General features: G+C 46.4%; 6 protein-coding genes across 9 annotated transcripts; 2 read left to right on the top strand and 4 right to left on the bottom strand.

Moving 5' to 3' along the window:
- The first annotated feature begins 3,527 nt into the window (after window positions 1-3,527).
- LOC9645814 (ABC transporter B family member 29, chloroplastic) lies at window positions 3,528-7,213 on the top strand. Of its 2 annotated transcripts, XM_024680834.1 has the most exons (11): window positions 3,528-4,251; window positions 4,307-4,393; window positions 4,458-4,565; window positions 4,619-4,888; window positions 4,947-5,030; window positions 5,080-5,299; window positions 5,350-5,435; window positions 5,490-5,677; window positions 5,730-5,859; window positions 5,914-6,144; window positions 6,205-7,213. In XM_024680834.1, exons 1-10 carry the CDS (start codon window positions 3,544-3,546, stop codon window positions 6,091-6,093), a joined length of 2,061 nt encoding a protein of 686 aa, XP_024536602.1. In that variant the 5' UTR covers window positions 3,528-3,543; the 3' UTR covers window positions 6,094-6,144; window positions 6,205-7,213. The 2 variants fall into 2 exon arrangements, with proteins under 2 accessions (XP_024536602.1, XP_024536603.1); XM_024680835.1 differs by lacking the exon at window positions 6,205-7,213 and having other exon boundaries at window positions 5,735-5,859; window positions 5,914-6,013.
- Window positions 7,137-10,678, bottom strand: LOC9645815 (protein transport protein Sec24B). The gene is made up of 15 exons (XM_024680833.1): window positions 10,290-10,678; window positions 10,165-10,224; window positions 10,053-10,106; window positions 9,818-9,990; window positions 9,568-9,754; window positions 9,371-9,516; window positions 9,165-9,319; window positions 9,030-9,111; window positions 8,864-8,979; window positions 8,725-8,811; window positions 8,553-8,676; window positions 8,227-8,501; window positions 7,956-8,170; window positions 7,679-7,902; window positions 7,137-7,616 (listed from the first exon to the last, which is right to left on the bottom strand). Exons 1-14 carry the CDS (start codon window positions 10,609-10,611, stop codon window positions 7,697-7,699), a joined length of 2,202 nt encoding a protein of 733 aa, XP_024536601.1. The 5' UTR covers window positions 10,612-10,678; the 3' UTR covers window positions 7,137-7,616; window positions 7,679-7,696.
- Window positions 10,678-12,638, bottom strand: LOC9646222 (E3 ubiquitin-protein ligase RHF2A). Its single transcript, XM_002976079.2, has 8 exons — window positions 12,417-12,638; window positions 12,258-12,304; window positions 12,145-12,207; window positions 11,991-12,081; window positions 11,603-11,922; window positions 11,405-11,527; window positions 10,910-11,339; window positions 10,678-10,832 (listed from the first exon to the last, which is right to left on the bottom strand). The coding sequence occupies exons 1-8, from the start codon at window positions 12,519-12,521 to the stop codon at window positions 10,767-10,769; spliced, it is 1,245 nt and encodes a 414-aa protein (XP_002976125.2). The 5' UTR covers window positions 12,522-12,638; the 3' UTR covers window positions 10,678-10,766.
- A 209-nt stretch (window positions 12,639-12,847) lies between these two features.
- On the bottom strand, window positions 12,848-14,621 carry LOC9646223 (calcineurin B-like protein 3). 3 transcript variants are annotated; one of them, XM_024680837.1, is made up of 9 exons: window positions 14,512-14,621; window positions 14,215-14,384; window positions 14,038-14,120; window positions 13,903-13,962; window positions 13,712-13,820; window positions 13,518-13,651; window positions 13,340-13,452; window positions 13,213-13,276; window positions 12,848-13,079 (listed from the first exon to the last, which is right to left on the bottom strand). In XM_024680837.1, the coding sequence occupies exons 2-8, from the start codon at window positions 14,354-14,356 to the stop codon at window positions 13,219-13,221; spliced, it is 699 nt and encodes a 232-aa protein (XP_024536605.1). In that variant the 5' UTR covers window positions 14,357-14,384; window positions 14,512-14,621; the 3' UTR covers window positions 12,848-13,079; window positions 13,213-13,218. The 3 variants fall into 3 exon arrangements, with proteins under 3 accessions (XP_024536605.1, XP_024536604.1, XP_024536607.1); XM_024680836.1 differs by lacking the exon at window positions 14,512-14,621 and having other exon boundaries at window positions 14,215-14,489; XM_024680839.1 differs by lacking the exon at window positions 14,512-14,621 and having other exon boundaries at window positions 14,218-14,488.
- A 17-nt stretch (window positions 14,622-14,638) lies between these two features.
- On the top strand, window positions 14,639-16,145 carry LOC9646224 (uncharacterized protein At1g10890). The gene is made up of 4 exons (XM_024680840.1): window positions 14,639-14,761; window positions 14,959-15,102; window positions 15,513-15,732; window positions 15,787-16,145. Exons 1-4 carry the CDS (start codon window positions 14,661-14,663, stop codon window positions 16,054-16,056), a joined length of 735 nt encoding a protein of 244 aa, XP_024536608.1. The 5' UTR covers window positions 14,639-14,660; the 3' UTR covers window positions 16,057-16,145.
- Window positions 16,146-19,339: 3,194 nt separating this feature from the next.
- LOC9646225 (anthranilate phosphoribosyltransferase) lies at window positions 19,340-21,993 on the bottom strand. The gene is made up of 10 exons (XM_024681051.1): window positions 21,305-21,993; window positions 20,772-21,251; window positions 20,565-20,722; window positions 20,434-20,517; window positions 20,334-20,380; window positions 20,199-20,280; window positions 20,040-20,147; window positions 19,850-19,985; window positions 19,719-19,804; window positions 19,340-19,674 (listed from the first exon to the last, which is right to left on the bottom strand). The coding sequence occupies exons 1-10, from the start codon at window positions 21,564-21,566 to the stop codon at window positions 19,417-19,419; spliced, it is 1,701 nt and encodes a 566-aa protein (XP_024536819.1). The 5' UTR covers window positions 21,567-21,993; the 3' UTR covers window positions 19,340-19,416.
- Between the last annotated feature and the right edge of the window lie 1,517 nt (window positions 21,994-23,510).

Raw genomic sequence — 23,510 nt, forward strand, 5'->3', positions numbered from 1 at the left:
TCTCATCCCATGATCACATGCGCTACACTAGGCTTGAAGTTTGGCTCCAAATTCATGTTCATTACACCAATGCCAGAACTAGCACATAAATTGGAGCCAAATGAAGTCTAATGCTATTTCTACATACTAGTGGCCTAATGTTATTTCTACTTACTAGTGGCCTAATGCCAAGATATGGGTATTCCACTAACTAGGATGGTGTGAAACTTGGGTTTAGAGCTAAACCAGACGCAAAATAAAGATCGGCATACAAGCAAAAGCTAAACTATACCTCAAGTTCATCAACCATGCCCAACCTACCCACTATATCTATTATGTATTTGGAACCCCCTACAACGTGTGTTCTCCCTTTTGAGAAATGCATGCTTTGGGCTTTCACCCTTAGTCATCTTTAGTACCAAGAGTTGGGACTAACTCGAAACTTACTAAATATGGAATGGTGATAGATTGCAAATTTGGATACAGGACTAACACCATTGTGTTCAGAACAATCTCTACATTCTGTAAATATGCTTAATTAACAAATTTAGACACTTTCTATAAATAGTAATTAAAACCGAATAGAACTAATATAAGGTGCATAATAGTAAAGGTGTTTAACAGACACAGTAACATATCATCTAGTGATATTGCGGAACTAGTCTCAATATGCAAAGGTTCTTGTCAAGCTAATGCAATATAGATCAAAAGAGAACTAAGAGCTAGGCTAAGTGTGCTTAGCAAAAACATATAGGAGTTCCTACTTTATATTCATTTGGCTAAATACAGATGTTAAACCTAATTTACTAACACTTAAACAATAGGGGTTGAAAGTGAACTAGCAATATCGACCTCATGCAATCGTGGCAGTAAAGGAAGAATATCCAAAAGGATTAGCCGACAAGTAATTTTCAATACCCATAATCACATTCATGACACTCTCCCCCCCTTATGAAAGATTGACATCCTTGCCGATACAAACTCTAATTTAGACCACCACCAAGAAAATAACTCTAGAAAAAGTTCATAGTGCTCACACTATATGAAAAATGCACCAATGTGAATGAGTTAGGGTAACTTCTTTATTTAACGTAAATGTGCTACTAACTCAGACATCTTCCGGCTGTTACTGACAAGGAAATGACTAACAAAGTTAGCCACTCTTGTTACTCTGGGTGCCACCTAGCTTACAAAAGAGTGATATATCTCTGCCTGTAAGTGACATAGGGAGGTAAAGCTAGTTTTTGAACACTTCACCAAATTACCTCACGTATCCATTTATATTCACTCTAGCCTTGGACTCTCTAATATTTATATCATCATCCATCATGTGGATATAATATTTTTCAATCACACTAACCTTCTTTAGCCAAATTCATTTTACTAGAGTCTTCCCCCTGTTATCCTACAGGGACTTACTAAACCCCTAGGGTTTAAGATCACTTTGGGCTTTCACCCTTAGACTTGAACTTGGATTGTAATTTGTGTTTAGGTCTGGGTCTTGGTTTTGTTTTTTGTCTTCATTTTGGACTTTGTTTTAAACTCCTTCTTGGACTCATCTTAAACTCCTTTTTAAACTCCTTTTTAGGCTTTGTCTTGACATTTTCATATCACAATGCTTACCATGTGTTGATATTTCTTGTGTCCCTCTTTAAAAGCTTATTTATTAATCACTTTGTGCTCATTCCTTAAATATATAGCACATTCTATCTCTTTCCCTTTAAATTAACTAAAAAAGAGGCAATTGCTTGATAAAAGAAGCCTTAGTGGTTATTTTATCCCCATTTATCCCCAAAATTCTAAAGATCCATGGTGATAATATATCTAAATCTTATCCCATGATCACATGCACTACACTCACCCTTTTAAAGATGTTAATATTCTCACCAAAGGGAATCAACATTTTTATTTCTACACTAAATCTACCACTTCTTTCATTGTATAGACTATTTATTCCTATATTGGAGTTTGACAATCAATACCTTTGTTTGTGGATGCTTTATAAGAGGAAGAAGATATCCAATATGTACAATTTCAAATTTAGGAGTAGGAATTTACCTCTATATATATATAAGAAAGGAATAAAAAAAAAACACAATCCCAACACTAGAACAAAGCATTACTAAAAATCTTTCAGGGATAAATTATAATCTTTCCTCCACCAATGTGAGTGCTCAAGATATGAAAATAGGTATTAATTGGGGTTTAAACCCCTACTTATATATAAGAATGGATGGACTAAATTTAATCCCAAATGGATTTAATAAGTGTTGATGTATTAGAGGACTACTCAATAAATGACTTTCAATATAACACATTGATGAAACAAGCATATGGTCATGTATTAACCTCATTACATAAGATGTAAGATTTCTATAACTTAATGAACTATTATACTCTTTCTAATTGTATGAAACTTTATTCACATAGAGGAATTATTTCCTTTGAAAAGGAGAGACTCCCTATAATTTTCTCTCTACATTTACATAATAAGTCTAGATGTGATGAAAAATGAGGTAATGATTCCTAAAATATGGCACAACCATCATAACTATTCACTAAATAGTGAGGGTGGACTTTCCCCATGAACTTGTCAAAGATTCTATTAGAGATTTTAATTAAGAGTGACAAGATATTAGAGCTAGATTCCAAGTGCATAACAATGAGAAAAAGAAGAATATACACATGAAATCCTCTTGATAAGAGCAATTAAAACTTGAAAGAGTTCCTAGGTTTTAAACTCTCTTGGAACAACCATACATGGTGTTTTGCTATAATGACTATTTAGATGGGAGGATTTTTAAATCTAGTGGCATTGTTGCCATGATTGAAGTTAATGGCAAATAGAGATGATTTGATGTTACACAAGTAGAGGATCTATGTATCTATTCTCCAATACTTTTCTTTAATCCCTATGGCAAGGATAAATTTTTTTTGAAAATGAGCTAACACACTTTGTCTTGTATGGAAGATAAAGTAACACACTTCGGCCTTGAGTTAAAGGGTGTTCACATTTCATTTGGAGCTATGAGTTTGAATTATGTTGCAATTGAACACTACTTTGGCACCATAGTCACATTAAAAATGGAGTGCTCTATGGTGAATTTCATGCACCATAGATTGTAACAAGTGGCTTCAAGTCTTGTGATGGAATCAATTGGGAGATAAGAGGCTCAAAAAAGTAGCATTGGGCTTTTGTGATTATAATAGTTGTGCATTTTTTGTGTTATTTTAGTCTTTATAAAACTTTTAACATATATATTTCATCTCCAAATGATTTATTCCTCCCCTTTTCTTTCTTTGTATTGAGAATTCTTTTTAAAAATAATGCTGTCACTATTAACCAGTCCCTTAATTGTAGTAGGCTAGAAATCTTCTAAAAAAGTGTTGAAATCCCTGAATTTGCCGCTCTCAAATCCCATTAATTAAAAGTTGGCCATTGGATCTCTTTCGTTCAACTGCCACTGTCGTTTTGAGTATAATGCTCTCTTTTTGCAAAGAAATGTTAACTGGCAGTTTTCTCTAGGGTGTGAAAGGTTTAGGGTTCTTGGTGGCACGCTCTGTATGGGCAGCACAGCGTTCGCCGCTCTTCCCTCCTCCATTGGCGGCTGCGCCCTTCATCTCGATCTCGTCTCTCCATTGCCATCGCAATACAGGAAGGTCGGCAGCGCCGCTCCAGGTCTGTCTCTAGAAACCCGGAGGACGTGGAGGAGGAGGCGCAGGGGCAGAGGGAATCCGATCAGCTTCCTCATCCCTGCGGCAGCATCCTCGTCTCCGATCCCAGCAGCGCCTGGATTATCGTCCCCGCCGAAGGAGAATTTCAGCTTGGATGCCATAGCATTGCTCCAGTTTTTGCCCTTGAGCAAGACCCTCCCCAAGATTCTTCCCCTCCTCCGGCCGCAAATCCCACGGATTCTCAGCGCCTGGGCCTGCGCCGCGGTGTCGGTGTCGGCGCTCTACGCTTTCGTTCCCCAGGTCGGCCAGCTCTCGAGCCTTTTGGCCGCGGGGGATTTGGTCAGTGTTCGCCGAAAGGCCGCCATGGCGATCTTCCTTATCAGCGCAAAGTCACTGGCACAGTACTGGCAGCAGGCTTTGCTCTGGGAGGTTGCTCTTGGCCTGACTTGCGACGTCAGGTGCCATGTCTTTGAGACGGTGCTGAGAAAAGATATGAGCTACTTTGAAGGGCAGAGTGGAGCTGCCAAAGGTGACATTGCTTACCGGATCACGGCCGAGGCGGATGCTACTGGAGAGACTATCTATGCGTTCTTAAAGGTAGCACTGTTTTTTTTTTTTGTTGTCGTTCGCTCATCTTGGTTTTGTCTTCTAGATGGTTGTCCCGTGTTTCTTACAGCTTGCAGCTATGGCTGGTCGAATGCTTTCACTAAGTCCCGTGCTTTCCTTCGCAACAGTCTCTGTAAGTTTCGAGAGTTTTACCGAGGATCGTCTGTGACGCTTGTTTATGGAGCATTTCTTTTCAGGTAGTGCCGTGTATGTCTGTGGTTATTGCTATTCTAGGGGAACAGCTTCGGGCCTTGTCAAAAAGAGGTCAAGACAGCATCGCGAGATTGTCAGCCTACGTTAATGAGGTTTGTAATTGCGGCCTCTGCTGTCTGCGACTGAGGATACTCGGTTTTTTCAGGTTTTGCCTTCGATGCTAATCGTCAAAGCTTGCGCGGCGGAATCTTACGAAGACGAACGGTTTAAGAGGCTTGCTGTTATTGATCGGCAGGCTCATCTCATGAAGAAGAAGATGAAGGCTTTTATTCCAGAGATTATCACTGGGGCTTACGCAGCAACTGGAGTTGTTCTATTCGCTCTGGGAGCATGGGTTATCTCTAAAGGCAACTTCGACGGGACTGGCATGGTGTCCTTCATCACATCTCTGGTGCTGCTTATTGAGCCTATCCAGGTAGATTTGTTCTTTGACTGTGTTTTGTTTTATCAAAATCTAGAAGTGGTGAATGCAGCAAATTGGAAAAGCGTACAATGAGATGAAACAAGGAGAGCCGGCAGTGGAGCGATTGTTTGACTTGACTGCGTCGTTTCCAAAGGCAAGTTCCTGTCAATCTAAGCAGCGTCACTTACGGTGTTTTGGTGCAGATTCTTGACGAAGAGGCATCTCGTAGGCACTTGAAGAATGTGATCGGCGATGTCGTGTTTGACAACGTATGTTTTAGTTATGGGGCTACATCACCACGGGTTCTGCAGAACATTAATTTTCACGTGTGTGCTGGTGAAACTGTTGCTCTCGTTGGACCATCTGGCGGTGGAAAGACCACACTGGCAAAGTTGCTGCTGCGTTTGTACGAGCCTACGCAAGGTATGAGTGGTGCGTATGAAGGATTTCGCAGTAAACTTTTGACGTAACAGGAAATATTCTAATTGATGGGGAAAATATACAAGGTGTTTCTTTGGAAAGCTTGCGGCAACAAGTCGCGATTGTTCCACAAGAAACTGTAAGATCTTGTTGAACCACTGTGTAACAGATTAATGATCTTTTTATGGGGCAGGCACTCTTTACGGGAACTGTGATGGAAAACATAGCTTATGGGGTGATGCCGAACGACATCGACATGAAAAGAGTGGAACGCGCTGCGACGATGGCCAACGCCGACGAGTTTATCAGGAGATTACCAGATGGTTACGAAACTAATCTCGGCGAGCGGGGCTCAAGCTTAAGTGGAGGCCAGCGCCAGAGGTATGCCATGCTTGTTTCCTTCTTTTACATTTTCTAAGCAGCGGATATGCAGAATAGCTATAGCGCGAGCAATATATCATGGGCCGTCGATCCTCATCCTTGACGAGGCAACATCAGCGCTGGACAACCGGTCCGAAAAGCTTGTGAGGGAAGCGTTGGAACAGCTGATGATTGGCCGGACCGTAAGTTTTTCATCGTGATATCTCATTCGAGTGCTCAGCAAAAGTTTGACGCAGGTGTTCATCATAGCTCACAGGCTGGAGACGGTCCAAAAGGCCGCGAGAATTTTCCTCCTTGACGGTGGCAAGCTGGTGGAGGAAGGAACGCACTCGTCACTCATAGCCCGAGGCGGGCAGTACGCGTCCCTGTTTAGCGCCGGCAGGGACGACGTAAGGCCACAACTAACAGCCAAATGAGCACGACAAGCAGGAGAAAAGGCGATACAAGTTTTGTCCGATCGGTTACAGGTACGATGGCTTGCTTCAATTCAAGCTTAGATTGACTCTAACTGGATTATCGCCTTGCAGAGATGGCAAGAAAGAGTACACTTTTAAAGCTTGTACGATGATTAGCGATGGTGTCACTGTCTCTCGAGACACTTCACGCTGCAAAGACCCACCGCCGCGGTGCGCTGTTACAAGAGTCTCATTGGTAGGTTACCAGATCCATTGACAAAGAACAATCTGGCCAAGAACAATCAGGGCAGCGAAAGAAATATGACTAGTCGGTGATCTTTCTGGAATGCGTAGCGGCATCGGGTATGACCTGTTTGATATTTAGGAAATAAAGGGTCTTTGTCCACAGTGTGGGCTATAGCCTTGGGAAGAACACAGACAAACAAGGGAGAAAGAGTGGTGCTCGTTGATCGCGAAGATACCGAGGTTTGGACGGCGCGGATATAAAAAGCCCCATCGCGCCGTTGGCTTGAGCTCCATTTGCGAGAGAAGAGGGGGGAAGGAAGACGAAGAAGGCGCGCGCGCTCCAAGTTTCTTGGGAGGAAGACTCGATCAATGCGGCTGGGTTTCTGGGCTTAGATCCCATCCAAGGACGCTAGAATGGATTCGATCGATCCGGCAGTGGTGGCGCAGTTCTTCCTGGGGTCCGACAGCGCGCCGGGGAAGAAGCACTACCACTGGCAGTGCAATTGCGCGCTCCACGCGCAGACTGGGCAGTGCGGGCACTCTCCTCCCGCGGGATCAAACAAGGTAGTGCTGGCCAAGAGCGCCAAGAGCAAGAGCGTGATCGCCAAGAGCGCCAGCGCCACGGATCTCGCGCCGGCGGCGTCGCTGCGCGAGAGCAGCCGGCGGCAGGGATCCATGGGGAACCTGCTGGAGCTGCTGGATCCGCGCAGGAGCCACGAGGAGGTCCGGCGCGTCGCAGCAAAGCGAGAGCCACTGTAAAAAACAGACGATCGAAGACGATCGAACTACCTCGTTAGTCGAAGATCGAGAGAAGTCAGTCTATAAATTAGCTTGTAGAGAAACATTTAGTATAGAAGTTTACATAGATGTTCTTCGCGAGCTCTTGGAAGAAAAATAAAAAAAAACTTTCACCACTCCATGTTTGCAATAAAAATCTTCCAACAGACTGGACGATCCTGACACACCGCCCAAGAATTTAATGGCTTTCCTCCAAGATCACGAGAAAGGGGCGTCGTCCCGTTCGTTACTCGTCCTTCTTCGTGTGGGAAAAACAGCGTTGATTCTCGGCGACTTTGCCAAAGCAATGCCCTCGTTGATCTCTTTTTTTGATGGTTTTGTCTTGTCGATGCTCCTGGGCTTCACGGGACAAAGGCTCCAAAGCACGAAGACTCGCACGTTTTCTCTCCTCTTCGATGAACAGCTGTGATGCACTTGCTGACGGAGAGCATATTTTCGCTGGCACCACAAGGAGAGGCTGGTAGTAGAAGTACCATCATGTCCACGAATATAATAGACACCTGGAACCAAAACCTCACTACCTCGAGAAACGGGAAGAGCGAGACGAAACTGTGTAACCTACCTGAGAGAGATTGGACGACTATTTCATGTGCTCCAAGACGCTCCTCGCAATCTCGTCCAGGAAAGATACGAAGCCTGTCCCGGTGGGAGCCCCATTGACGTCTTGCTCCTCTATAAGATGCCTTTCAAACGGTTCCACGTTGTCGAAGCCAGCCCGGATCATGTAGAGCTTAGGTGTCACGCTTCGCTCTTGCTTGAGCTTGTTTATTAATTCCCGGAGAGCGCCTAGAATCATCGAGATCTTTAAAAGTTAAATCTTGGAAAGCACAAAAACTTACTTTTGTGAGGTGGAGGGAATGAGAGCGCTGGGTCTGCGGTGGACGCATAGTAGACAATAAGCAACGTGTAAGCGTCCAGGAAAAAGATCGGGCTTCCACTGGTTATCAGTGCAGCACGGCTGAGCGAGTGTCTTGGGTAAGCTTGCTTATCAGGAGAAGTGTAGGACGATAGAAGCGGATAAACAACTCGTACCAAAGAGCTTGGCTCGAGAGCACTGCAATAAAAAAGGAAAAAGGGTGAGACAATGATGTCAACTATCTTACATTGTACCTGAAAAGGAATTGCAGATACACTCGATAATCGGGATGGACGCCTTCCTCATGAGGCCGCAAAACTGGATTTCGGAGGAAAGCAAAAGCCAGCCTAGGAAGTACTTGTAACGACGGACATTTGGCAAACGAAACGTCTAGCCGAACTGCTGTTGTGGGCTGCCCGAACTGTGCTAGCTTAAGGAGCTCGTTGTATTGCGCAACAAGTATAATCAGCCAGTCTTGTAGTAGCAGTCGTCCTTCCTTGACACCATCCTCCAAAGAAGCGCGAATCGTCTGCGAGACACAACACATTGGAGATCCTCACGCCCGTCAACTAAAACACACCTTATGAGTTAAAATACAGAAGATAGCTTCTGCGTCAGCTCTCTCGTAGAGCTCCTTGTGGTTCCGAGCGATCTCCATTCGTAAAGTGCGTAGCCTCAGCCATCTCTTCGTCGTATATTTTTGCCTGACACAGACCGACTCAGTTCGTGAGGAAAGGACTTACAGTGTATACCTCTTCGGTGTACTCTCGTGCTCCTCGCTCACGGGCTCCAACGTCGTATACTGAAAAGCAACCTGAATAATGGGAGTGTCCGTAAATCTGAAAGCATCAGGATTTTGGGTCATGTGAATTAAAAGCTTTTGTAACAAACCTTTGAAACCCACTAGAATTTCCAAAATCAAAATCATAAGCGTAAGTTGCATGAGGATCGCAACAGATAATATGCTGGACATTTTCATATTGAGGATCAGAAAAGAAGTGGCCATACTGTACGAGTACAAAGTAAGTAGTCAGCGAATCCAGCGCACTGTACTTACTGAGTGAACGGTTTTAAATTCTGGAGAAGTTCTAATGCGTAGTACTCCACTATAGGCACAAGGCCGGCTTAGCATTCGATATCTGAAAAACGAACCCGACAAATAAGAATGCAACGACAAAAATCGAATACATACAAATCTTGGGGCAAAGTTGATTCTTCGGTGTTGGAGTAGAGAAAAAGCGAGCCACCACTCTCCACACTCAGAAACTTCAAAGAGGCCAGATCTGTGTACTCATTGGTGATGGCGAAAATGTCCACGCAAATGCCCACTTGTACAGCCGTCGCTGCCTGTAATGTCACTGATAAGCGTCTGCACACGAGGCTCGGCTATCAGCTTACCAGCTCTCGATAAAAGGGAGTCTGTTCTGCCAAGAGGATCTTGTCGGCATCTTCTCCCTTGCTTGCATACTGCTCTCCGTAGCGTTTCGTGTCTAGCTGACCAGCTCCATAATCAGGCGCTCCAGATATGAAAGAAAATATCCTCGCTGGCGATGCAACACCATTAGTATGTTTGCTTTTGAACACTTGAAGCTCACCAAAAGCATAAGTAGACCCGTGCTCTGTGCCTAGATAACTCAAAAGAGCGTCCATAGCAACGCCAAATCCACGGCCTCCAATGGGAACTCCCTCGGCGGATTGCCCAGCAGCTGTTGCTCTTTCCCACGAGCTAGTCGGCCGGAGAGTCTCTAAAGCAGCAGCAATGTTTTCTTTGTTCGTTTCCACCTGCGAGAAAACGCTTCGACGTCAAAACTAGAAAACAATGGTAAGAGGGGAAACAAACAGTACCGGAGCAAGAAAAGCTTTCAAAGGCATGACATCTTCCAAATCAACAACTATTTTCCCATCCATATCTGCGGGAATTACGACGTGCTTGACGACAGGGACAGCGCCCTGCACATCATAGAGGCCAATCTTATGACTGTACGTTACCAAACCAAACAAGGATCCAGCACGTATAGCTGTGGAATAGAACCGATCATCAACCCAAGAACTGCTACTAACTAGTAGCGAGGATCGTTACCTTCAAGAGCAGCTAGCAAAGAGTTTTTGACAAGATCGAGGAACTCCTCCGACGCTGTGAGATCAGCTCTTTAGATGGCTCTAGAATGAAAAAGAAATAAAAAATTGTGCACCTGATAGATCCACTGCTGCCACATAAACTGGTCTCAAGTTAAGATCCTGGCTGCCCTCCTCTGCAAAGAAAACTCCACTACTCAAATCACACTCGCAATTCTCCCAGGAATCCAGCGATCCATACCTTCCAGCTCCAAATCCACAAAGGACGACCTCAGCTCCTTGGCATCCCGGGCAAACCGATCCGCCGCGTCGCGCGACAGGAAATTCCGCTCGCCGCACAGCACGCACGACCACGCCGATTGATCCACCTCGCACAGGAAATTCATGTACCCCCAGCAGCTGTCGCAGCGGGGCAGCGGCTCCGCGCATTTCACCCGCAACGAAGGCCGCCCCGTCTCGTCCTCGGCGGCGAATGGAGTGAGCGTCGCGCCCCACGGCAAGCCGGATGCCTCCTGCATTTCGGGATTCCCCGGGCAGCGCCCCAGCGCGAGCCTCACAGCCATCGCGATGCGCGATCGCGATCGATCCAACGCAAAAACCCTAGAACCCTAGAATATTTTTACCTTACGAACAAAACTCTCGTTATTATTTACATAGTAAGAACCACCAAAACACTGGGTTTAAAATCTTCTCTTTTGCTTATTAGAGTGTGGCGCTCTCATGTCGACATAACTAAGTGGATTTGCTGGCCCTCGAGCGAAGGGACAGTGCTCTCCTCAATGTTCTAGCAAAGATAAGTTAAAAAAAAAAAACCAAAGGCGCGCGTTAGAACACTCTTGATCAAAGGAGAGATTTTCTTACTTTGGACGGAGCTCTCGCTTCGTCTGTGAGAGACTGAGGAGCAATCTTGCTAGAACCAGTCGTCGTATTATGTACAGCACCTCTGGTGTTGGTGGTGGTGGTGGTGGCAACAGTGTTCTCGCTGCTTTCGTGGCCGGGAGTTTCTCGAGCGATCAAAGCAGCGCTGGGAGTTGTCGTCTCGATCGTAGCAGCGTGATCCTGGTGCTCGGCCGTGCTTGCTGATTGACGAGAAGGATCGGCAGGGTGAGCGAGAGAGGCGGTCGCTCCCGCTTCGTTCTCTTCTTTCTCGACCGAGATGCGTTCGAGAGCTCGGACCATACCGGCGCTCACTTCCCTGGCACGAGCACCAAAATCAGCCATTGTGCTACCATTTCGCATCCTCAATTTGTCCCTAAAGCTTTTTGTTGTTTTAGTGAAAGATTCTTTATACCTGCAACACCATAACAAAGATAAGCTTGTAAGAGAACGAGAAAAATAAAACTTTCAAACGCTCACCTAGAGGACGCAGCAGCCCATCTTGACTTCCAAGACTCCGAGAAGGAGTGAGTTTCAGGAGATCTTCGGTTGCTATCCGCAGTGGAAGCAGCGGTGAAAGAAACGCGTGGGGATCCTCGAGACCTGCCAGAAGTAAAATCAAGTAAAAGGAAATGCAAGGACTTTTAGCATGCGAAAAGGAGCAAAAGCATTTATCACCTCAAGCTGCTTGAATCAACCGATGACGAGCCACTGTCAGGGGTCACAGGCGAGCCATGAAGGGCTGAAGTAGTAACACTCGGAGGCGATGGAGATAAAGAAAGGCTCCCGGCTGGCACCGATACAGCACCGCTGCTGGGAGCATTCCCATGAGCTGGGACGATCACAAACTGTTGCGGCATATTACCATAAGGAGGCCTAACGCTGGCGGCATTTGCATTCCCATCCCTCCTTCCTAATTGTCTTCTACCCATCGTCACAAACGTAAGATGGCGCATCATACGTTCTTCGAAGTCAGAATCATCACCATAAGCTGCTAGCTGCGATTGTGTAAGAGAAGAAAAAAAGTTACAAGCATGAAAAGCTTTGAAGCTTTGATTTAGCTTACCCGATGAAGTTCGTAGCCCTCGGGTGGAAAAACACCTATCCTGCTCTGGCGAATTGCCCTTTCATGCTCCACAGCAGCGAGTAATTCTTGGCTGGAAACGAAGTTCGTTAGAAGAGAAAGCTCTAAAGTGACAGCAAAAGAGTAGAAACTATACCTGTTTGGGTCTTTTAAGCTGAGAGCTTGCCAACACATTGGGCATTCTTTACTTCTTTGAGACCTGCGAGAAACCTCTAAGATAGATAAACGAAGGAAAAGGAGAAAACTTACCACTCTATAATGCACTGGAGGTGATACTCATGCTTGCAACACGTAATCTGCAAAGCGGAGCTAAGAATTCGCATAATTTTGACGACACAATCAATCCATGGCTCGCGACATAGATCGGACCCTAGACAATCCAAGCAAAACAATTCGAGGGGGGCGTACCACAGCCGGATCGGCATCGCCGAAGCTCTCCAAGCAGATACTGCAAGCGTCCTCGCAAGCGTCCTGGACGCCGCCTTCCACAAACGCTGCCGCCGACGAAGCCATCCCCCCGCGCCACAAACCCTAGCGCCACACACCCTTCTCTCTCCCTGTCCACGGGGAGGAGAGAAGTCTCCCTTCCTCGCTTGATAGGATGATCAAAGAAAGAAACTCAAGACCCGGAATAGTTTGCCGCCCTTCCTTTACGAGGTTTGGACGGCGGATGCGCCACACGACCGTCGGAATCTGGATCCGACGGCTAGGAGCAGGCCTGCACGGCAAACAGTTCCAGAACTTTAAGGATCCAACGCCTGTGATTGCGCGAGCTTTCCGTTACGTGATGCATGGAAATAGCCCATGGGCATGCCCATGACACGTGGACGGCCAAGCCCTTTGTGACGTGGATAAAACACGAGTCATTAGATGAGAGCATCCAACGGTGCCTCGCGTCCCTTTCAAGCATTGGGACCGCGGGCATAAAAATACGAATTTTTCGTAGCTCTTCGCGACAATGTTGTCAACACTCCCTATTCGATACTTGCCTGGTTTTGCACGCTGCCGCATAGAAAAAAAACTCGGCCTGGAGAAGAGATGGGAGATAGTGCTTCATTTAATTCGGGAAGACTGCGAAAGCCATAAACAAGTCAATCGATGAAACGTTACAGGCGATTTCTACACAACTCTTTTAAAGGAGTTCCTCCAAAGAGAAAATGCAAGCAAAGCTACGGAAAAGTTTAAAGGAAAAGAATCGAATCACCTTCACTTATGTGTCCTCAACTTGGGAGTAGAATATAAAGCTCGGGAAAGTAGTGGTGATGTCCCTGGAGTATACAAAACAAACCAAAAGTTTGGGAATCACAGCTAGCCGGAAACTTAAAGCTTACTTCAGATACGGGAGGTTCATGTTTTTCAAGAGCGACGGATGGTGCTGAACGAGGCTCCTCCACTCGTCCTTGTCGATTTTGCCGTCGTGCTTCGTGTCGGCCTCCTCGAAGGTCTGTCAATGAAAAAATTTAGAAAGTATGCGAGATTTGAGGCATGTATACGCGCGTGAGAGAATACCTTATCGATAATGTTCTCCACGACTTCGTCGGATAAATTTACACCAGACTCGGCTAGCGTGGCCACGACCATTCGCTTCACCTCCGATCGCTGGATAAAGCCTTCGTGTCGGAAATCATATAGCTGAAATGCAACTTCACAGCAAGGGAAAACGATAAAAACGGCTGACGAACATAAACTCTTAAGTTACTCACAGTCTATCTTTTGATCCACAGGCGCATTCGGATGGAATATCGACAGCGCTCTCGCAAATTCCCCAAAGTCAAGAGCACCATTCCTCTTCACATCAAATAAATCGAACACCTGTAAATGAGCAGTAGACTGTCAAGAAGAAACAAACAAAAAGAAAAACAAAAAAACGGGGAAACACTAGAGTGTCACTTACTCTGTCGGCGAACATACTTTCTTTCCTACTGTTCTTAAACAGCGCCAACTTAAATTCCTCCTGCAAAGATTAGTTTTTTAGTTTACATGATTGAGAAAAATGCGGAAAGAGCGAATAGAAAACTAAGAAACTCGCCTTGTTGATAAGTCCATCGTCCAGAACCGCGCTGCTTATCTTCTTGAAGAGCTCGTATAAAGCCTCGACCTCGCTGACACCGACTGCGAGAAGAAAAAAGAAAGACCATCAGCGAATTCCAACAATGAATCACACACAAGAAAAAGGAAGAAAAAGAAGAACAGAAGCGAGAAATACTACATGTAGAGTCTTCGGCGATCGATTTAAAGTCTTCGACGTCATACTGAAGCTTTTCTTCCTTGGACACACAGCAGCCCATGAAGCAAGCCGAGAGATGATAGAGGTAAGCTAATGCATGGTCAAAGCACCACCACATCATTCTATCTCAATGCGCGCTCGTGGCGGACCTGCATTGGCGCCCAATCCCACGATTCCAGCGTCGATCGAGGGACAGAAGCGCGAGCGAGCGATCGAAATCTCAATACCAAAAAATGCAGCAGAGGTATCGAAAAGAATCGATCTGGGAGTACTCACAATCACCGCAGCTGGGGCGGCAGCATCGCACTGCAGCTCCACTGATGGCGCCCAAAACCCTACCCTAGTGTTTTTTTTGAAAAAAAAAAGGAGAAAAGAAAAAAGGAGAGAAGAGAACCCTAATTTCCCCGTTTTCTAGGGCTTGTGGGATGCCGCGCTTGAGTAGATCCTCGTCGCCATCGCCGCCTCCATCGGGCCGGAAGCGTCGATCGCCGCCCGCTCGGCGCAACAGCAGGCGCTCTCCACACAGGTATCGATTTCTTCGGGGATTTTCTTTCGGGTCGAGCGATTTGAGAAGCTGTCCTCTTTGAATGAATCGTTTGGGGCTGGTCTTTGTGACTAAAGAACTCGTCTTTTACACGAAAACCCGGTGGACGTTTGCGAGTAAACTTCCACTACTGCGAAGAATGGAAAGTACTGGATTTCTAACACTCTTTTGTCTTGTAGAACACCATCTCCCAGAAGATCCAAGCGACGTGCTATAAGCCGAAGCCGCTCTCGCTCACCGAGCTATAGATCTCGTAGCCCCGGCCTTAACAAATCCAGACGAGACAGAGACAGAGACAGAGAAGAAGACCTCGAAAAGAAAAGGTTGGTGTGTTTGCCTCTGGCTCTCAGTACTATGAAGAATTCTTCGTCGCCTGTTAGTAGCTACTGAATCCCAAGTCACTGCTGTGGAGGGCAGTGAGCGGTAAGCGTCCAGGTTCTCGAGAAAGAGAGCAGCCATTGAGATCTTTGAGGACCCCCCCGGTTTGTTAATCATGGTTTTGTACAGTGGAGCTCAACTCTTCTAGGCACGGTGATCCGGCAGCGCAGGACACTTCGGTGCTCTTCACACCGGTTTGGTTGGTTTCTACAAGAGGTGCTGTGGTGATCTTGTGCGTTTTTCCAGCATCGGTCTCTCTTCGAATGGCTGGAAAACGCGTCTCTGCATACTAGTTAAATCGCATTTGGAGTTGCCTGGCTTTGCGTGAAACATCCTAATGGTTCTATATTACTAGGAGACAGCAAGAGGCCGAGCTCAAGCTCATTGAGGAGGAAACCACTCGGAGAGTGGACGAGGCCATCCGGAAACGGGTCCAGGAGGTGCTGGACTCGGACGAAATCCAAAAGGAAATACAGATGAGGATCGACGAAGGCCGCAAGAAGATGATCGAGGACGTGAACGCGCAGCTGGCGAGGGAGCGAGAGGCCGCCTTGAGAGCTACGCGAACGAAAGAGGTGATTGTCTCCTCTCGTTTTTCTTCCTTCCTCTAAAGTTTTCTTCTTTTCCAGGAGCAAGAGCGCAAAGACAAGGAAGATTTGGATCGGATGCTGGAGGAGAACAAGAGGAAAGTGGAGGAAGCACAGAAGCGAGAGGCGGAAGAGCGAGCTCGAAAAGAGGAGGAGCGGTACCGAGAGCTGGAGGCGATCCAGCGGCAAAAGGACGAGATAATGCGGAGGAGAAAGCTGGAAGAGGAGCTGGAGCGAGAGGAGCAAATGAAGATCTTGGGGAAGAAGAACGCACGCCCAAAGCTCTCGTTTGCTCTGGGCCTCAAGGGATAAACAAAGACAAAATTAAGGAACAAAGCTTGACGGCAGGAAATGGGTTTTTGAAAATGACTTGAATTTGACTAACCTTTCATTTGACTTTTTTTACTTTTGTTTGACGTCGTCATTGCATTGGATTCATTGACTTTTGTTTGACTTGCATTGAAAGAGACTTATTTTGACTATCATTGACGTTTTGCTAGTCATCTAGTCAGAATCCATTGGGTCCTCCTCTGCCTCTTGATCTTCAGATTCCTCCCCAACAAACACTGCACTTTGCAATGAAACTCAGAGCCCGTGAATGCAAATAAGGAACCAGACACTGTGCCTTTCCATGTCGTCCTCGAAAGAAGCACCCGCTATCCACTGCATCCGAGAGTGGCGCAATGGCTCTTCCTGCTATAGCAGTGAGCTCGCCAGCGCGTGCTTCTGCTCTTCCATATGTAGTGGTGGAGCAAGTCTATTGTGCCTCTAAAGGCTTGCTTGTCCAGAATGAATTGAGCAACCACCCTTGGCACCCAGCCTGTTTTTTGATACATAGATCTTGCACGCTTACGGAGCTCCTCCTCGTTGGTTCCTCCAGTTACCCGAGAGATGAACTTGCATACTTCCTTCTTTTGGAAGTTGAAGTGATCAGAGAGTGAATGAAAACGAATTTACTCACATAAAATCCTCCAGCCGCGAAGTAATACCTCGCCAATTCTTTCAGTACCAGCTTCCTCAATTTGCTTCCGGCAGATGCACAGAAGATGAGCTTCACGTTCCTTTTCTGGAGTAACAGAAGAAACGTGAAAGCAGATCTCTTGGCATTTCTCGTCTCATTGGTGTCCGTGTCTTCATCATCAAGCACTTTCCATCATAAAGAATTATGTGCAGTCTCGCTCCTCAAATATAAAATCGGTTCAGATCGTATTTTCTTTCAGAATTCAAGTCTTGAAGCATCGCAGGAGCCTCAGGGTCCTTGATGTAGGCCAAAAAATGCAAACAGCGTTTCACGAGAATTCCAAGCAAAGCTTTCACCCGAGAGCAGTAAGAAGCGATGGTTTGAAACATTATATGAATCAGGATCCCTGCAAACGCAACACAGCCATCAATCAGCCCATGCAGCACGAACTCAAGTTATTACCATTCTCTCTCACTCTTTCCAGCTGCATCACCACCGTCTTAGCTTTCAATCCATCCGCCGTGTCACTGGACTGACCCAGTTTAGCAAGAACAAGAATGCAACATGTACTGTGCTAAATACCTCTCCGCTGCATTTCCTCCATGGCTTTCACACTCCGAAGATAAAGGTAAGTAACCGTGGTGATAAGGCTAACAGTTTTCCCGTAGCCCGGGGTTCCTGAAATGTACTTCAGGCCATCTTTTCTGTTGGTGTAGTACAATGGTGCTTCCAAATCTTCCACAGCTTGCCAGTATGTCTACGACCCATGTAGTGAAACGATGCTACTCCGAAATCTGCATCTGCAAGTTCATGCCACAGTTCTAAATCCATCACCTGCATGCCATGTCTCCAAAGAGAAACTCGCATCTCTCCTTGACATCCAAGGAAAAGGTTTCACCTTCCCTCTTCATTAATTGAATTTTTCAAATTTGGTCTTGGTATCTTTTCTTTTTTATCCCATTTGTTATCTTGGATCCAAATTTCTCTGGGCTGACTTTAACCATGCTTGCCTTGCATTCTTGTCCATCAGGACGAAGTGTACCTACACACAGCAAAAAAAATAGAGAGTTAAAGGTCATACAAACATTCATATATTTGTTATGTACTTCTTCAAACCCAGCAGCATTTTCAGATACTGTTCTCAAAGCAATCTCAGCACCTTCATACACAGGGTATCTGCCAAAAAAAAGGAGCATAGCTTTAGCAAAGAAAGATTATAAAGCGAAGAAAAGCGAGAAACTAATGTTCAGCTTTTACCCGTAAATTCCACACGAGATGGCTGGAAATGCAATGCATTTGACGCCTTTCTCTCTCGCAAGCTCGAGTGAGTTGCTGTTAAGAGCAACTGGTCAGGCAAAAAAGCAAAAGATTCTACTTAAGAGATGTTACATACCAGTATGCGTCTCGCAGCAAAGCTGCTGCTTTCATCCTGGTAGATCTGTGATACGTCGGCCCAACCGTGTGGATGATCCGCCGGACAGGCAATCGAAAGGCACTGCGAGCGATCGAAAGAGAAAACTTTTGTCCAAGAAGAGATTGAAACTTACGGCGTTTCTCTAGCTTGTCCCACAGGGCAGCGTGTTCTTGGTGCCACCAGAGGCAATGTTTTGCAGGCTTTGTAAAGATCTGGTCCCGCCGCGTCATGGATCGCTGCAAAGCAAAAGAAAGGATAAGAGAAATTCTGGAAGAACAACACTTCGCAAGGATCCCCACATAATTCTCAAGCTTTTCGAGCTATAGGTGAAAGAACTATAGGTGAAAGAGCTATAGGTGTCTTCATGGATTTATGGACAAAGAGAATCTATGACCAAGAAAAGAAATCCAAAAGACCATGATATAAGAGAAAGAGATCAAGAATCCAGTCCCAGAAAGAAAAGAACGAAGCTTACCTCCATCTACGCCGCCTCCACCAAGCATGAGCTCGTTAGCGGCATTGACGATTGCATCGCTATGGCCATCCTTGAACCAGCGCGTGATATCTCCGCCCTGGATCACCAGCTTGCATGAATCCGTGAGCTCAAACTCCGCCACCTGTCTGGGAGGAGGGATTGTTTTCATCCACGCCGTGGAAAAGTTCATCACCGCCTCCTTCAACTTAGCATCTCTCCTCTCCTCTTTCAGTCGATCTCTTCGTGAATGAGGGAGTACAGATTGATCGACACCGCCGCGATACGAGGGGATCATTACCCCTGTCTTCTCGAAAGTTTTGCTGCTACGCGTCGTGAAGCATGGTTCTTCACAGGCGGCATTTGCAAGCAGAGGAAGATCTCGGCGATGGCGGTCAGGATTTTCAAGTGAGCGATTCTCGTTATTGGCATTTGCTGTTTCTATCTTTTTTGCGCTTTCTTGTGCTTGGCGAAGCTCCTCCCGATCAAAAAGTGAAGACATGATGTTATAACGAAGCACGATTGAGAGGAGCCACTCTTTAAGCGTCTCACGCGGTTTCTCCACCTCAAGCTTATCCTCAAAACCCCAAAAGTCAGCAATAAGCTCCCAATCCCCCAACTCGGCATCCTCAAAGTCTTTCTTTGTTTCCTCCCTCACATCCATGAATTCTTCACCAAAGATGCATCCATCCCATCCATTACCTGACTCCATCTTTTCTTCTCCTTGTTCTTTATTAGGGCGGAATTATAATATACTTTATTATTATTATTATTATTATTATTATTATTATAATAGGGGAATAATAGTTAAAGTTCCAATCTAGCTTAATGCTCTGGAATCCTTCGAGATGAAGTGGAAACACACTTACTACTAGACGAGACGTAGCGCATGAGGAGCTTGAGAGCTTTGCCGCTATCAATCGCTTCTCTCGCTCTCTCGATCGCGGCGAATGGGTCGCTGACTCCGCTGCATCCCAGAAGGTTGTCTACCATGGCAGCGTTGAAGACAATGCGATCGTAAGCCGCGCCTTTGACACCCCTCAGAGCTGTCAAGCCGTGCTCAATGTTGTTCTCTAGCTGCCTCTGGAACACAGCAAGTTATTGAAGTTAGTTATCACAATGCTTACCGGCCTTTCCAGTCTGGGTGTCAGTGTTGATTCAAAGTGAAAGTCTGTAGCGTTTAGAGTTTTGCTGAAAGTTTCACGAAGTATACCTGGAGAGAACTCACAATGCCACATCACTATAGATAAAATATTACCATCAATGTTTTGTGCAGTAACGTTGGAGGTAGAGCTTGGTGGACGAAATCCAGCACAAAAGTTCAATGGATGACCTCTGATGGTGGCATCAGGAGATGGTGATTTTGTCGTCAAAGACAATGCCCCTTCTTCACCCTGCCAAACGGGTGTAGCTGGGCTGAGCCACGATCAAGAAAACGTTTTGCTTACTTTTACTATAAGACCAGCATCAACTCCTCTCCTGCGCATAAGCATCAACAAAGGTTCTTCGTATCCCTGGTGATAAAAACCTGTGACAATTGCTTCCCGGCCAGATGCCTGCCATGCTTTTGCTGAAAAGGATAAAAAATATGGAAACCAAAGCAATACCTTCACGTACCGCTGGACCTTCTCAGTGGTGGCCACGGTTGGTCTCTTTTTTATGTGCTCCCTAATGGCCAGAAGAGAATACCTGCCATCATTGAGAACTATCAGCAACTAAGACGATTTCATGTCCAACCTTACAAGGACTTTCGTGCTTCTCGTTGACTAACGTAAGCAAAACCAACATCCTGCACAAACCATGCCTAAGTAGTGCGTCGATCAGAATGCTATGAGGACGCACCTCAAGAAGACTTGCGGCTTCTGCAGGGGACAGCGTTGTAGCAGCGCCCAACTTGTTGAGCATCTGTTCTTCCGTCACTCCCCACTGTAACAAAGTTCGTCAGAATGCCAGTAGAAGTAGAGCACTCCTACCTTAGGAGGCATGCGATCGACACCATGGAGCAGACAACACTCACCATAGCTCGCTCGCACGGCGGCCACGAACAGGGTGCTCCGGAAGAACCTGGTATTCCCATCATACGGCTCGCCATAGTGAGTCAAAGAGCTCACGTTCGCAACAGGAAGCTCGCCTGGAAGAATGAAACGTCAAAGAAGAAAAACCAAGAAGAGGAACTTTACCAAGCTCGTCGTCGAATGCCATGCAAAACGCTTTGAGCTCCCGGTCTGTCTCCCCATTCATTCGCAGAGCAATCAAGAACGCTGCCACCAACACATCACTGACTTTCGATCCATCGCCATCTTCCCCAAGTGGGAGCAAGTCTCTCAAGATGCCGACGATCTCTTCAAAGCCAAGATGGTCGCCGCGTAGCATCTCCCGGAGAGCACCAACGAGGCGCATCTCCACGGGGCCTCGGCCGACAAAGCTCAAGCCAGAGTGTAGCACATCCTCCATCAGAGTACCGTCGGGATCGGCCACGAAGAGCACGTCGGGGGGCAAGACCTGGACGAGCTGCGGCCAAAACTGCCGCATGGCCTTGCGCTCTCCCTCGCTCCACTGCGTGTCGCGAGGAAACGAGGCCGATCGGATCGCCATCGCGGCGAAGAACGCCCCCAGCTGCGCTCCCGAGACGCGCTCATCGTCGGGAATCTCTTCCCTGGCTGCAAAGAAATGGGAAAATTTTCGCTTTGCCCGGGAAATATTTCGCGCAAACCTGATCGAGCGATCGTTTGCAGCACCTTGAAGGCTTGATCCTCGCCCAGCGGCCGCGTCTGCGTCTGCCCCGTGCACACGCGCCCCTGCGCTTCCAGAACCAGCGGATTTGGAGCTGCCGGTGCTCGATTCTTTGCCGCCAAGGCAGTGGAATGCCGCTGCTCCACCGCCTTGCAGGAGAGCCTAGCTGGTGAATCGCCGGGAGAAGAAGGGGAGGAAGAATGCGCGAGGAGGCGCAGCCCACCCGCTGTACAACAAGCCATTGACAAAGGTTTAGGGCTCCCTTGGCCTGGCGGTAATCGGACGGCCTGGATGAAGTCAAATTAATAATTTATGTTTAGCCTGAATTTTTTGATGGTTTGAGTGGACGGCCTGGATGGTTTGATCGGACGGCCAGTCTGGGTTTGATCGGAAAATGCCCGAAATAGAATAAATCGAGCTCATCGATCGCAATATCCCATTTCTAACCAGAGCGCTCAGAACTAGAATTTCTCAACACGCTGTGGATTCAGACTGTTGAGCTTGACAAAAAATTCTTGTTTAGTTAGGAAATCTAGAAATCGCCGAGAACAAGAAGAGAGAGAGCGCGCGCTCAGAGAAAGCTACCGTTCAACGAGCGCCTCAAGGGCGCCCTCCTACAAGAGGTGTCAGATTGGAGCAAGAAGCTCATCACGAGCAAGAAAGAAGAACCCTAAACGAGGAACCCTAAAAGAGGACGGCTAAAGATGAGCTATTTTTAAAGCATCTGGCATCCCTAATTTTGATATTTGTCCTCCTCTCCATCAATGGTCGAAATCCAGCACAAAAGTTCAATAAATGACCTCTAGGGGATGGTGATTTTGTCATCAAAGGCAATGACCCTTCTTCACCCTGCCAAACGGGTCTAGCCGGGCTGAGCCACAATCAAGAAAACGTTTGCTTACTTTTACTATAAGAGCAGCAGCAACTCCTCTCCAGCATTCTGATCATCGCAGTACTTAGGCAATGGTTTGTGCAGGATATTTCTTACGTTAGTCAACCAGAAGCATGAAAGTCCTTAAAAACATGAAATCGGTCTTAGTTGCTGATAGTCCTCAATGATGGCAGGTATTCTCTTCTGGACATTAGGGAGCACATAAAAAAGAGACCAACCGTGGCCACCACTAAGAAGGTCTAGCGGTATGTGAAGGTATTGCTTTGGTTTTCATAGTTTTCATCCTTTCAAGGCAGACATTTGGCCGGGAAGCAATTGTCACAGGTTTTTATCACCAGGGATACGAAAAACCTTTGTTGATGCTTATGCTTAAGAGAGGAGTTGATGCTGGTCTTATAGTAAAAGTAAGCAAAACGTTTTCTTGATCGTGGCTCAGCCCGGTTAGACCCGTTTGGCAGGGTGAAGAAGGGGCATTGTCTTTGACGACAAAATCACCATCTCCTGATGCCACCATCAGAGGTCATCCATTGAACTTTTGTGCTGGATTTCGTCCACCAAAGCTCCACCTCCAACGTTGCTGCACAAAAACATTGATGGTAATAATTTATCTATAGTGATCAGGGCATTGTGAGTTCTCTCCGGGTATACTTCGTGAAACTTTCAGCAAAACTCTAAATGCTACAGACTTTCACTTCAAATAACTTCAACTTCGATTGTTTCTCTTGTGATAACTAACTTCAATAGCTTGCTGTGCTTCAGAGGCAGCTAGAGAACAACATTGAGCACGGCCTGACAGCTCTGAGGGGTGTCATAGGCGCTGCTTACGATCGCATTGTCTTCAACACTGCCATGGTGGAGCCAGCGACCCATTTGCCGAGATCGAGAGAGCGAGAGAAGCGATTGATAGCGGCAAAGCTCTCAAAGCTCCTCATGCGCTACGTCTCGTCTAGTAGTAAGTGTGTTTCCACTTCATCTCGAAGGATTCGAAGCTACCCTAATAATAATAATAAAGTATATTATAATTCTGCCCTAATAAAGAACAAAGAGATCTTTGGTGAAAAATTCATGGAAGTGAGGGACCTCAAAAGTCTTCAAGCTTATCCTCGAAAGGAAACTTTGATGTGCGGTCCAAAACCAAGGATGCCGAGTTGGGGGATTGGGAGCTTATTGCTGCATCATCGCGCAAACCTGATCGAGCGATCGTTTGCAGCACCTTGAAGGTTTGATCCTCGCTGCCGCGCCTGCGCCTGCGTCTGCCCCCTGCGCTTCCAGAACCAGCGGATTTGGAGCTGCC

Source organism: Selaginella moellendorffii, unplaced genomic scaffold, assembly GCF_000143415.4.
Source record: "Selaginella moellendorffii unplaced genomic scaffold, v1.0 SELMOscaffold_29, whole genome shotgun sequence".
Classification (NCBI taxonomy): domain Eukaryota; kingdom Viridiplantae; phylum Streptophyta; class Lycopodiopsida; order Selaginellales; family Selaginellaceae; genus Selaginella; species Selaginella moellendorffii.

Excerpts from the sequence above, each read along its gene's own strand:
- LOC9645814 (XM_024680834.1), top strand. The coding sequence starts at position 3,544 with ATGGGCAGCACAGCGTTCGCCGCTCTTCCCTCCTCCATTGGCGGCTGC. Across the intron at positions 5,678-5,729 it reads AGTGGAGGCCAGCGCCAGAG|AATAGCTATAGCGCGAGCAA; the intron begins GTATGCCATGCT and ends GCGGATATGCAG. Across the intron at positions 5,860-5,913 it reads AGCTGATGATTGGCCGGACC|GTGTTCATCATAGCTCACAG; the intron begins GTAAGTTTTTCA and ends AGTTTGACGCAG.
- LOC9645815 (XM_024680833.1), bottom strand. The coding sequence starts at position 10,611 with ATGGCTGTGAGGCTCGCGCTGGGGCGCTGCCCGGGGAATCCCGAAATG. Across the intron at positions 9,755-9,817 it reads TGAAAGCTTTTCTTGCTCCG|GTGGAAACGAACAAAGAAAA; the intron begins GTACTGTTTGTT and ends GTTTTCTCGCAG. Across the intron at positions 8,812-8,863 it reads AATTCTAGTGGGTTTCAAAG|ATTTACGGACACTCCCATTA; the intron begins GTTTGTTACAAA and ends TGATGCTTTCAG.
- LOC9646222 (XM_002976079.2), bottom strand. The coding sequence starts at position 12,521 with ATGGCTTCGTCGGCGGCAGCGTTTGTGGAAGGCGGCGTCCAGGACGCT. Across the intron at positions 12,305-12,416 it reads GCGATGCCGATCCGGCTGTG|ATTACGTGTTGCAAGCATGA; the intron begins GTACGCCCCCCT and ends TCCGCTTTGCAG. Across the intron at positions 11,340-11,404 it reads TGGGCTGCTGCGTCCTCTAG|GTATAAAGAATCTTTCACTA; the intron begins GTGAGCGTTTGA and ends ATGGTGTTGCAG.
- LOC9646223 (XM_024680837.1), bottom strand. The coding sequence starts at position 14,356 with ATGATGTGGTGGTGCTTTGACCATGCATTAGCTTACCTCTATCATCTC. Across the intron at positions 14,121-14,214 it reads CGCCGAAGACTCTACATGTA|TCGGTGTCAGCGAGGTCGAG; the intron begins GTATTTCTCGCT and ends TTCTTCTCGCAG. Across the intron at positions 13,652-13,711 it reads TGTGGATCAAAAGATAGACT|TTGCATTTCAGCTATATGAT; the intron begins GTGAGTAACTTA and ends CTTGCTGTGAAG.
- LOC9646224 (XM_024680840.1), top strand. The coding sequence starts at position 14,661 with ATGCCGCGCTTGAGTAGATCCTCGTCGCCATCGCCGCCTCCATCGGGC. Across the intron at positions 14,762-14,958 it reads AGCAGGCGCTCTCCACACAG|AACACCATCTCCCAGAAGAT; the intron begins GTATCGATTTCT and ends TTTGTCTTGTAG. Across the intron at positions 15,733-15,786 it reads GAGCTACGCGAACGAAAGAG|GAGCAAGAGCGCAAAGACAA; the intron begins GTGATTGTCTCC and ends CTTCTTTTCCAG.
- LOC9646225 (XM_024681051.1), bottom strand. The coding sequence starts at position 21,566 with ATGGCTTGTTGTACAGCGGGTGGGCTGCGCCTCCTCGCGCATTCTTCC. Across the intron at positions 19,986-20,039 it reads ATGCTGGTCTTATAGTAAAA|GGTGAAGAAGGGGCATTGTC; the intron begins GTAAGCAAAACG and ends CCCGTTTGGCAG. Across the intron at positions 19,805-19,849 it reads TACTGCACAAAACATTGATG|GTATACTTCGTGAAACTTTC; the intron begins GTAATATTTTAT and ends AGTTCTCTCCAG.